The sequence below is a fragment of the Procambarus clarkii genome, chromosome 14, assembly GCF_040958095.1.
Source record: "Procambarus clarkii isolate CNS0578487 chromosome 14, FALCON_Pclarkii_2.0, whole genome shotgun sequence".
Classification (NCBI taxonomy): Eukaryota; Metazoa; Arthropoda; class Malacostraca; order Decapoda; family Cambaridae; genus Procambarus; species Procambarus clarkii.
The window spans coordinates 37789761-37802954 of NC_091163.1; the positions used below are offsets into that span (position 1 = coordinate 37789761).

Genomic DNA, 13194 nt, shown 5'->3' on the forward strand with positions numbered 1-13194 from the left:
ACGGCTGCAAACGAACAAACTGACCACCAGGACCAAAAGAACAGAAACCCCTGCACCAGAGGAGAGCACGAAGCTCTCCAACCCGACGCCAGAGGCCAATGCCAACAAGAAAAGAGCCTTAGAAAAGCAGTCCTGAACTAAAGGGGCCACCACAAACTGAGAAGAGAGAAAAGTGAACACCCGGTCTAAAGACCAGGACGGCTCAGGCGGTGCATGAGTAGGCAGGAGGTGAAACAACGCCCGAGAAAGCTTGCGGAATGGAGCAGAAGTGACATCCACCCTAAACGCAAGCTGAAGCGACTGCCAGCGCCGCACAATATAAGGCAACAGTATGTGGCATAAGGTGAGTCCTGAAGAGAGAATGGACAAAACAACCCGATCAAAAATTGAAGACAACCTACGAAGAGACAAAAAGTGCTGAAAGGACTGCCAGAAGACTTCATACTGCCACCGAGATGAGACACACAGGTGGGACCCCATCAATATTAGTCACCTGATCACCATACAAGTGGTGATGAATCCACATCAAAAAGACCAGATGCTAAAAGCGAAGGAGAAGGTTGAACCAGCCACATACTGGACTGGACTGATCTGCTGAAAGAGGCAAAGCCATGGGAAGACCTTCAGGTTCGGACACTGAACAAGCAGCACCTTAACCCCTGCACTGCGGTGAAGGTGAGGTGAGGTGAAGGTGAAGCTGGAGGAGGCAGAAGTCACACTGCAGCAAGCTCCTGGAAATATCGAATTACCTAAGTATTGGGAACAGGTTGAGGGCTACAGTGGTGTCCCAGGTTACATAAAGGTTCAGGGAAGAGTAAAAGCAAATAAAATACAATAAACAAGTAAAACTGAGTGAAAATAGCCGAGTGGAAAAGTTTGTTTTGGTCTAGAACAAAATCAAAGATGGCCGCCGCCACCACCCCCACTGAGAATGTACACACACCAACAGATGATGGTTTCAAAGGATTCTCACCACAAGATATAAGGAAAGGAGGTGTTCTTGGCAGGTTAGAGATAATTGAGGATATGCAAAAGAAGTATGAAGAAAAAGTGCTTAAATTGGAAGAGGACAATGGAGCTCTTTGGAGTGAGCTTTGCACTCTAAAAGGGAGTATGCTTCAACAAGGTAAGATTATTACTGCATTAACAGACAAGGTAACAAATCAGGAGGAGCAAATCAAGGAACTAGTGAAAGAAAATGAGGCATGGAAAGTGAAGTGTGGTGACTTTGAAGAAATAAACAAGAAGATAGACTCATATGGTGAACAACTCCAAGCAAGCCTAAGGGCTAACATAGAGTTAGGTAAGGATCTCCAACTGGAAACTTCACTGACAACTCACATAGAGGAGGTGAATAAAGAACTAGAAAAGTATAAAGAAGAAATAAAAGCGACATATGGTGAAGTTGTAAAAGAGAAAGAGACTATCAAAGAAGTGTGTTCGGAAGTCAAAACCAGAAATGACCAACAAGAAGCAGAAATTAGGCAAGCAATTAGGAAAGAACTGGTTACCAACAGTAAACTGGTACAAAACACTGCAGATAGAACTAAGTCCATAATCATTTTTGGGTGTTTAGAGAAGGAAATTTCATCTAGGGTGGACCGAGCGGCAGAAGAGATGAAAATCATAGAGAAAATAGTAGGTTTAGGAGAAGGCTCAAAGGAAAATGTCAGTGATTTTAGAAGAATAGGAAAATATGAGAAAGAAAAGAACCGCCCCTTAAGGGTGACCTTTAATGGAGTGAAAAACATGATGGAAGTGCTAAGAAATGCCAGGAAACTGCAGAGTGATGAGGTTGGCAAATCTTGGTCAATAAGACAAGACCTCTCCAAGGAAGACAGAGAAAAGCTGAAAATGAACTTAATTGAGGCAAAACGGCTAAATGGGGATAGAAATGAAGAAGACAGAAATTCTTTTTTTTACAAAGTGACAGGGACTGGAAAGCTTGTGAAATGGTACATAAAAACAAAGCAACAAGATCAGTAGTGGAAGGGGGAGTAAAGAGCAAAGGAAAAGGGAACATGTTCCTGAAAATTGTATATACCAACATAGATGGAGTGAGGTCAAAAACTTTGGAGTTGCAAGATATAATCCAGCTTAGGGTCCCAGATATTGTTGCATTATCAGAAACGAAACTTGAAGGAAATATAATAAATGAAGTCATATTCCCAAGAGGCTACTCAGTTTGGAGACGTGACAGGAAAACTAGGAAGGGAGGAGGAGTGGCTGTACTGGTGAAAAAACACCTGAAGGTAAAAGAGTTAATATTTGAAAACACTCGAGATATTGACATAATGGCATTGCAGGTCTGGAATCAGGATGATAACCTGATAATTGTAAATACCTACAGCCCACCAGCAAGCAACACGTGGACAAAGGAAGAACTGGATGACAAACGAGAGGGCCTCATAATGGTCATGAGAGATATTATTGTACAAGCAGATAAAGATAAATCACGACTGTTGATACTGGGGGACTTCAACTTTAGAGCAATAGACTGGGAGGCCTATGAAGCAAGAACGGAGGACTTTTGGACATGCAGATTTGTGAACCTCATTCTGGAGACATTCTTGTATCAACACATAAAGCAAGCCACAAGAATGAGGGAAGGAGATATACCGTCAGTACTGGATCTAGTATTCACCAGGAAAGAAGAAGAGATTTTTGACATCCAGTACCTTCCTCCCTTGGGAAAGAGTGATCACGTCCTGTTAGACATTAAATATGCTTTAAGATATCATCTAGAAGAAAATGGGGACATTGAAACAGTTGATAAACTCGATTTAAAGAGAGGCAACTATGGGGAACTTCGAAATTTTTTTAATGAATGTAATTGGACAGAATTGTTGCTAGGCAGGGAAGTAAATGAAATGTATGCCAAATTTTTAAAACTATACGAGGAAGGCACACAAACATTCATACCAAAACAGAGATGCAGGACCAGAAAACAGGATTGGTTCGACAGAAATTGTGAGAGGGCAAGAGACCAAAAGACACAAAAATGGAATCAGTATAGGAAGAGGCCAAACCCCCAAACATACCAGCGATACAAAGATGCGAGAAACAATTATACAGCAGTAAGGAGAGAGGCAGAAAGAAATTTTGAAAAAGGGATAGCAGATAAATGTAAAACAGAACCGGGCCTATTCTACAAATTCATAAACAACAAATTGCAGGTAAAGGATAATATCCAGAGGTTGGAAATGGGAAACAGATTCACGGAAAATGAAAAGGAAATGTGTGAAACATTAAATGAAAAGTTCCAAAGTGTGTTTGTACAAAATGAAATCTTCAGAGAACCAGACACAATAAGAATTCCAGAGAACAACATAGAGCGGATAGAGGTGTCTAGAGATGAAGTGGAAAATATGCTAAAGGAGCTCGGGAGGAACAAAGCAGCTGGCCCAGATGGCGTTTCACCATGGGTTCTGAGAGAATGTGCATCTGAGCTCAGCATTCCACTTCACCTGATCTTTCAGGCATCCCTGTGTACAGGAATCGTAGCAGACGTGTGGAAACAGGCTAACATAGTTCCAATCTACAAAAGTGGCAGCAGGGAAGACCCCCTCAATTATAGACCTGTATCATTGACAAGTGTAATAGTGAAAGTATTGGAAAAGCTAATCAAAACTAAATGGGTAGAACACCTGGAGAGAAATGATATAATATCAGACAGACAGTATGGTTTTCGATCAGGAAGATCCTGTGTATCGAATTTACTCAGTTTCTATGATCGGGCCACAGAGATATTACAGGAAAGAGATGGCTGGGTTGACTGCATCTATCTGGACCTAAAAAAGGCTTTCGACAGAGTTCCACATAAGAGGTTGTTCTGGAAACTGGAAAATATTGGAGGGGTGACAGGTAAGCTTCTATCATGGATGAAAAATTTTCTGACTGATAGAAAAATGAGGGCAGTAATCAGAGGCAATGTATCGGAATGGAGAAATGTCACAAGTGGAGTACCACAGGGTTCAGTTCTTGCACCAGTGATGTTTATTGTGTACATAAATGATCTACCAGTTGGTATACAGAATTATATGAACATGTTTGCTGATGATGCTAAGATAATAGGAAGGATAAGAAATTTAGATGATTGTCATGCCCTTCAAGAAGACCTGGACAAAATAAGTATATGGAGCACCACTTGGCAAATGGAATTTAATGTTAATAAATGTCATGTTATGGAATGTGGAATAGGAGAACATAGACCCCACACAACCTATATATTATGTGAGAAATCTTTAAAGAATTCTGATAAAGAAAGAGATCTAGGAGTGGTTCTAGATAGAAAACTATCACCTGAGGACCACATAAAGAATATTGTGCAAGGAGCCTATGCAATGCTTTCTAACTTCAGAATTGCATTTAAATACATGGATGGCGATATACTAAAGAAATTGTTCATGACTTTTGTTAGGCCAAAGCTAGAATATGCAGCTGTTGTGTGGTGCCCATATCTTAAGAAGCACATCAACAAACTGGAAAAGGTGCAAAGACATGCTACTAAGTGGCTCCCAGAACTGAAGGGCAAGAGCTACGAGGAGAGGTTAGAAGCATTAAATATGCCAAAACTAGAAGACAGAAGAAAAAGAGGTGATATGATCACTACGTACAAAATAGTAATAGGAATTGATAAAATCGACAGGGAAGACTTCCTGAGACCTGGAACTTCAAGAACAAGAGGTCATAGATTTAAACTAGCTAAACACAGATGCCGAAGAAATATAAGAAAATTCACCTTCGCAAATAGAGTGGTAGACGGTTGGAAAAAGTTAAGTGAGAAGGTGGTGGAGGCCAAGACCGTCAGTAGTTTCAAAGCGTTATATGACAAAGAGTGCTGGGAAGACGGGACACCATGAGCGTAGCTCTCATCCTGTAACTACACTTAGGTAATTACTTAGGTAATTACTGCGCACCTGGTTTCGGCAAAAACTTCTTGGGGCAATTGTCAAGGACATATTCTTGTTGTTTTTATAAATATTTAGGTAAATTTAATGTCAAAATGTTTCCAAACTCAACTATTTTCATTTAAAAACACAAAGAGTAAAGAAAACATTAAAAAACATTAAAATATAGCCTAATTAAAAAAAAAAAAAAACCTCTCAGAGCGCCTAAAGGCGCTTTGCACAGTACAGGGATTAAACCAGGGCATGGCTGGCCACCAAGAGGCCAATAGGACTGCTTTACCTGGTAAGTCTCCAAGCGAGCCAGGACTTGGAGCAACAGAACCGGTGGGAAGAGGTAAGGGTAATCCAACCTCAACCAGTCCAGTCAAAAGGTATCGACCTCAACTGCCTCACAGTCGAGGAAGAGTGCCACATACACTGGGAGACGCCTCAACCACACCAACACGAAGAGGTCCACCTTTGCTCTTCCATACATCTGGCAGAGCCAACTGAATGAGTCGGCATTGATTGTCCATTCCTTGGAAAGGGTAATGAACCAGGACAGGCTGTCCTCCAGGACGTTGGACACCCCCCCTGAACGGGAACCTCCAGAACCAAACCCCCGAGATCTCAGCAGACGAGTCACCCGAAGTGACCAGCCCCAAAGAGCCAAGGACCACATCGAACCCCCACAGTTCAGGCAATGAACCATTGGGGAATATCCCGAATGGAGTTGAATCGTTGCTCCTCGAGCAACTCGAACCCTCAGAAGCGAATACCACACCGCTGCGAACTTTCGCACTGTGCTGTGGGCCCGACTGATAGACGGACCCCACCACCCCTGGCTGGACTGGTGAGCACTGGTCACAAAACCCCAGCCTAGAGACGATGCATCCATGAGCACATCGAGTGAGGGCTTGGATAGGCACCACAGCACCGAACCCCAAAAAAACCCATAGAGGAAGCCAGTGACGCAGCAGCCGATTCAAGGGCTCCCGGGGACCTAACACAGTGATCGTGAGAGCAGCAGAAGGGACGTCCCCGAAGGAACCAGAACGCCACTGAAGCCAGATCCGACCAGACGGGTAGACCAGCATGGCGAAGTTCAGACTCCCTCATAGCTGTTCGAACAACTGACGAGTGACTCCAAGTGCTCCAGGACTGCAGCTGCCGGAGAGAGACAAGGAAGCGGGCAGAGAGTCCCACACAAGACCCAGCCAAATCCGAACCTGAGAGGGAACCAAATGGGACTTCCTCCAGTTCACCAAGAACCTGAACCTGGCTCGCTGGGAAAGAACTACTGTAAATCCCTGGCAAGCAAACATGTGACCTGGCTGAAAGCCCCGACCAATTAGTTGTTAAGGTAAGCCAAAACCCGAACGAAAGTGGTAAGCTTGCCACCCCACGACAAAACAGAGCCAGTCCCTGAACCCGGGATGAGTTGTAACGTGCCAAATATGCATTGGCGGAGGTCCAGGGACACAATCCAAGTTCCCAAGTGCAAAATCAGCCAGACATGGGATAGAGTAGTCATCCGAAAGGAGGGGCAAACGACCCAGGGGTTCAGATGGGACAAGTTTAGAATAAACCTCAGGTCATCACAGTCCATTTCAGAACTGAAGACAGGCGGGAAACCCACCCAATGGATACTTTCGTTTTGATCACGCCCAAATGTACTCACTCCAGGATGATCTGACAGAGCTCAGGGAAATAGGCCTGCCCCGCCAGCCCCGAATCCCCTGAAAGAGGAGGTTCAGGGGCCACCCAACACCATCACAGGAGGAAACGACCCAAAATGTCCACAAATTGTGGGACCAGGCGTGAACAAACTGCGCAAGCCTCACCCCATTGCCCTGTCAACGGGACAAACCTCAAAAGGGCTGACGACCCTTATGAGAACCTGACCGATGCTCAGAGCAAGCACTGCATTGACCAAACGATGACGGCTCTGCAGGAGGGGCCGGACCCGAATCTGGCACTGCTGGCTTATGACGACCGAAGGAACCTCGAGCCTTGGCACGACCCTTCCAGGCTGGACGCCAAAGGTCCCTCCAGAGAACCAACAAGTCCAAGGCTGGCAACTAGATGAAGCCACCTGCAGAAAATGCACCACCACAGACTGCAAAAATCAACGGACAAAATGGAAACGAAAATCCAAGATCCAGGACCCAAGCAGATTCCAAAGAGTGGAAGAGCACGGCCTGTCGGCATGTGAGATGAGAATAAAAAAACAGAGACACCACTTACTTCAGAAATGACGCATACACCACAAGGCAGCCGATGCCAGAGCTGCCAAGGCAAATGCACCAGACACCGGTCTGTAACCCAGCTCCTCCACATCCTCCTCATCCTCCTCGAGCCAGTCCAAAGACAGCTCCAGCAGGGAAAAGAAGCGCAAAACCGAAGCCAAATGCCCACGGGCATGCAAATCCTTGGCCACCAGGGACACTGAAAGGGAGGGAACCTGCACATGAAGCTGCACCTGGCCGATATCGCGAGGAAGCACAGGGGCGAACAAGCATGCATTAAGGTGCTCAAACTTGCCCCCCAGGTAAACCTGAACAACTGTAGTCAACTCCCGCCATTCAAGCGTGCGGGTCCGAGAAAACACATGCCACGCCCTCAACGAAAAAAAAGGGCAGTCCGCCAGCCAGGAAGACTCTGGTACCTTGTAATGCACCAAGTAAGGAAAAGAGGAGCCAAACTCAAAAGATGAAGGATCCATTATCGTGGTGTAATCCAGGTCTCGCAGGAGGTAAGCTGCAAGGGCCTCTTGCACCTCCAGCGGTGGGATGCGGGAAGCCGAAAACCTCCAGAAGGAGGGAACCGAAGAACCCAAGGGAACCTGGAACCAATCTGGGGAAGGAGTCGAACCCATATCAAACTCGTACAGGGAGGGAGGACAGGAAAACTCCTCCCTCTGTAAGAATAAGCCCCGTGTTTAGGGTACCAACACCCAAGTGGGGTCAAACAGAGCCCAACCCCTACCCAACCCCTACCAAATCAACTCCTCCCCAGCCCTGAGATCCCCCCATGTCAGGACCTGGGGCCGAGCCATCCTCCAAACCCTCTTCCACTGGAGAAAGGACAGAGTCGACTGGAAAACTGGGATGAAGTGGGTCTGCTGGCGTAACCCGAAAACCCAGGCCGGAGGAACAGGCTCGAATGCCTCCGCCACCGATTCGGAAGGGGCAGTTTCCGAAGCCGCCCGAGTCTCGCCACCATGAAAATCCTGCCCCGACTCCGAAACCCTCTGACGTTTGGGACCCGGGAGCAGGGGAATCGAGGGGCGGAGCAGGATGAACCACAGTAGGGAAGGACAAGGGGGCGTGGATGAAACCAAAGTTGAGGTGACTAACACCCCGAAGTCCGGGTCCCTATAATCTTAATGGGGCAGCTGTGGGGCATTTAAAAAGGCAACCAACCGTGCGCGTTGCAGCAACCTTGCATGCAACACGGAAGCTGCCTGCACCTGAATATCAATAACAGTGGACTGGGTGAACTGGAGTACATGCAAGGAACACCACTCGTAAGACTCCGGGTCAAGGGTGTCATTGACCCAACAGGTAGCATGGAGGAGGCAAAGATGATGAATGTCACCCTGAGACAAGGGGGACAGAGCAACCTTCAAACTCGCATGAAAGGAGGTGGTACTCAGAGATCTCCCCCATTAGACCAATGAGCTCCATTGGGGGTTTCCAGGACCCTTAGGCTGACTGTTAAGGGAAGCTCAGGCAAGGTACTGCTAACTGGTTATCCTAGAGCTACTAAGCAAATAAACTAAAAGCTGAACCCTTGCGACGTGTACAATCACGGGGGCCAAGAGGAGGGCCACCAAAAAATACAAGTGGACCTATAGTCACACAAGACAGACCCCCACCAGGCAAACAAAACAAAAAAGAAAAGAAAACTCCGCAAAAGCACAACATCCCCAGGGGAACAACAGAACTGGAACAGAACACAGAACCAGAACTGGAACAGAACCAGATGCTATGCTTATATCAGATAGCTGCACAGTACCTTGCTCCCCAGTCAGCGACAATACTACCTCCTACCCAAGGTCAAACAGAGGCATGAACAACCCCAGCTGAACCCAAGGGCGGGCAATCACTGAGCAGCAAAAGAATCCTGCGAAGGTAGTTCCCGACCAGCTTATGAAAGATAATCCTAAACCGCAAGGGCAGTACTTACAGGATACCTAGGGAAGGGGACCCTAGGCACATGCTGCCACAGTACTTCTGGAATTACACCTGGCTCGCACACCACTAGACCACAGCACAACACCACAAGCCACAGCACTGCTCAAGGATTGGAGCCAGAGTCGATCAACTGCCACCCAACACAACAGCCCCAGAACTGAGATTGGGTAGCCAGCACAGGAGGACCTCCCCCCACCCTTCCCCTTCCTAGGGAGGGGGGGGAATTGTGCAGACAGCAGCACGGCGGCCGTGGTGACGTCATGCTTGTTTGTTTATTTTCTGATTGGGGGAGTTCTGCTTGCTCATTCAGCTTTTAAGGTTAGCAATTTTTCACCAGCTGTAGTTTGTTTTGGGATTCCTACCCTTCTGTGTTCCTGACCTGGTAGATGGCAGACATAGACCACTTCCAGCTACATAGGGGTGTCTATAGGCCATTGCTCCTCGTGCCTCTCTGAGGGGGCCAGGTTCTGGCTCGTGGTCCTCTGTAGGCATAGAACTCCATCGCCTGACTGTTGCCACAGTCTAATATATACACATCAGCCCGGTATAGCACCAGGGAGCCGAAGGGGCTGTCCACAGAAAGAGTTGTCCTAGGTAGAAATGAATCTGGAAAAATGTTGAGGGGAATACTGAATGTTGAGGCAATCACAGTGTCATAATCATCTATGGCATAGATGAGAATACTACAAACCACTTTATAAAATATATAAAATTACATACAATATTTTCTTTTTCCTTTTGATATAATTACTAAATTAAAATTTATATTTACAGATGAAACTGCACAGTGTCAATCACGGAGATGTGAGCACAAATGTAGACCCACAGACAAAGGGCCACAGTGCTTTTGTCCTGAAGGCCAGCAACCCAATGACACTTCCTGTGTTGGTAATTATCTCTTGCATTTATTAGATATCCTTGGTATGGATACCTTGCAGTTGTTTAGTATCTTTAGTAGATATACCTTGCAATATTGTTTAGAAGCCTTGGTATGGATACCTTGCAGTTGTTTAGTATCTTTAGTAGATATACCTTGCAATATTGTTTAGAAGCCTTGGTATGGATACCTTGCAGTTGTTTAGTATCCTTAGTAGATATACCTTGCATTATTGTCTAGAAGCCTTGGTATGGATACCTTGCAGCATTTAGTATCCTTGGTAGGGATACCTTGCAGCATTTAGTATTCTTGGTAGGGATACCTTGCAGCATTTAGTATCCTTGGTAGGGATACCTTGCAGCATTTAGTATTCTTGGTAGGGATACCTTGCAGCATTTAGTATCCTTGGTAGGGATACCTTGCAGCATTTAGTATTCTTGGTAGGGATACCTTGCAGCATTTAGTATCCTTGGTAGGGATACCTTGCAGCATTTAGTATTCTTGGTAGGGATACCTTGCAGCATTTACTATTCTTGGTAGGGATACCGTGCAGCATTTAGTATCCTTGGTAGGGATACCTTGCAGCATTTAGTATTCTTGGTAGGGATACCGTGCAGCATTTACTATTCTTGGTAGGGATACCTTGCAGCATTTAGTATTCTTGGTAGGGATACCTTGCAGCATTTACTATTCTTGGTATGGATACCTTGCAGCATTTACTATTCTTGGTATGGATACCTTGCAGCATTTAGTATTCTTGGTAGGGATACCTTGCAGCATTTACTATTCTTGGTATGGATACCTTGCAGCATTTAGTATTCTTGGTAGGGATACCTTGCAGCATTTACTATTCTTGGTAGGGATACCTTGCAGCATTTAGTATTCTTGGTATGGATACCTTGCAGCATTTAGTATTCTTGGTAGGGATACCTTGCAGCATTTACTATTCTTGGTAGGGATACCTTGCAGCATTTAGTATCCTTGGTAGGGATACCGTGCAGCATTTAGTATCCTTGGTAGGGATACCGTGCAGCATTTAGTATTCTTGGTATGGATACCGTGCAGCATTTAGTATTCTTGGTTGGGATACCTTGAAGTGTTGATTAGTATCCTTGTTAGGGACACCTTACAGCATTGTTCAGTATTTGATATAATATAAGTTTTTGCTCTACATCCAGCTTTGAACAAAGTTTTTACAAAGGAAGCATGGTACAAATCTACACATTAACATAGGCAATGCTTTGAAGTGATTAGTTGTATCCTTTCAATATTTCTTATTTGCAGACTCCAATGAATGTGAGGTGGAGGGCTCGTGTGACCAGTCATGCACTAACCTGGTGAATAACTATACCTGTAGCTGCTCAGAAGGCTACGACTTGGTAGGAAAGTCTACCTGCAGAGCAATAAACGGTAAGTGCATTACAGTATATTATCGTCAAAGAATTCATTTCATTACTCTTCTTCGTGTGTGAAGGACACACACTATGCCATGTGTGTGTAATTACCTAAGTAATTACCTAAGTGTAGTTACAGGATGAGAGCTACGCTCGTGGTGTCCCGTCTTCCCAGCACTCTTTGTCATATAACGCTTTGAAACTACTGACGGTCTTGGCCTCCACCACCTTCTCACTTAACTTGTTCCAACCGTCTACCACTCTATTTGCGAATGTGAATTTTCTTATATTTCTTCGGCATCTGTGTTTAGCTAGTTTAAATCTATGACCTCTTGTTCTTGAAGTGCCAGGTCTCAGGAAATCCTCCCTGTCGATTTTATCAATCCCTGTTACTATTTTGTATGTAGTGATCATATCACCTCTTTTTCTTCTGTCTTCTAGTTTTGGCATGTTCAATGCTTCCAACCTCTCCTCGTAGCTCTTGCCCTTCAGTTCTGGGAGCCACTTCGTAGCATGTCTTTGCACCTTTTCCAGTTTGTTGATGTGCTTCTTAAGATATGGGCACCACACAACAACTGCATATTCTAGCTTTGGCCTAACAAAAGTCATGAACAATTTCTTTAGTATATCGCCATCCATGTATTTAAATGCAATTCTGAAGTTAGAAAGCATCGCATAGGCTCCTTGCACAATATTCTTTATGTGGTCCTCAGGTGATAGTTTTCTATCTAGAACCACCCCTAGATCTCTTTCTTTATCAGAATTCTTTAAAGATTTCTCACATAATATATAGGTTGTATGGGGTCTATGTTCTCCTATTCCACATTCCATAACATGACATTTATTAACATTAAATTCCATTTGCCAGGTGGTGCTCCATATACTTATTTTGTCCAGGTCTTCTTGAAGAGCATGACAATCATCTAAATTTCTTATCCTTCCTATTATCTTAGCATCATCAGCAAACATGTTCATATAATTCTGTATACCAACTGGTAGATCATTTATGTAGACAATAAACATCACTGGTGCAAGAACTGAACCCTGTGGTACTCCACTTGTGACATTTCTCCATTCCGATACATTGCCTCTGATTACTGCCCTCATTTTTCTATCAGTCAGAAAATTTTTCATCCATGATAGAAGCTTACCTGTCACCCCTCCAATATTTTCCAGTTTCCAGAACAACCTCTTATGTGGAACTCTGTCGAAAGCCTTTTTTAGGTCCAGATAGATGCAGTCAACCCAACCATCTCTTTCCTGTAATATCTCTGTGGCTCGATCATAGAAACTGAGTAAATTCGATACACAGGATCTTCCAGATCGAAAACCATACTGTCTGTCTGATATTATATCATTTCTCTCCAGGTGTTCTACCCATTTAGTTTTGATTAGCTTTTCCAATACTTTCACTATTACACTTGTCAATGATACAGGTCTATAATTGAGGGGGTCTTCCCTGCTGCCACTTTTGTAGATTGGAACTATGTTAGCCTGTTTCCACACGTCTGCTACGATTCCTGTACACAGGGATGCCTGAAAGATCAGGTGAAGTGGAATGCTGAGCTCAGATGCACATTCTCTCAGAACCCATGGTGAAACGCCATCTGGGCCAGCTGCTTTGTTCTTCCCGAGCTCCTTTAGCATATTTTCCACTTCATCTCTAGACACCTCTATCCGCTCTATGTTGTTCTCTGGAATTCTTATTGTGTCTGGTTCTCTGAAGATTTCATTTTGTACAAACACACTTTGGAGCTTTTCATTTAATGTTTCACACATTTCCTTTTCATTTTCCATGAATCTGTTTCCCATTTTCAACCTCTGGATATTATCCT

General features: G+C 44.7%; 1 protein-coding gene across 1 annotated transcript in view; it reads left to right on the plus strand.

The window, feature by feature from the left end:
- The window catches only part of LRP1 (LDL receptor protein 1), a 704914-nt gene that overhangs the window by 209675 nt on the left and 482045 nt on the right, over window positions 1-13194 (plus strand). The window contains exons 5-6 of the mRNA XM_069324493.1: window positions 9863-9976; window positions 11250-11375. Coding sequence (XP_069180594.1) covers window positions 9863-9976; window positions 11250-11375 — 240 coding nt within the window. The remainder of the gene's footprint in view (window positions 1-9862; window positions 9977-11249; window positions 11376-13194) is intronic.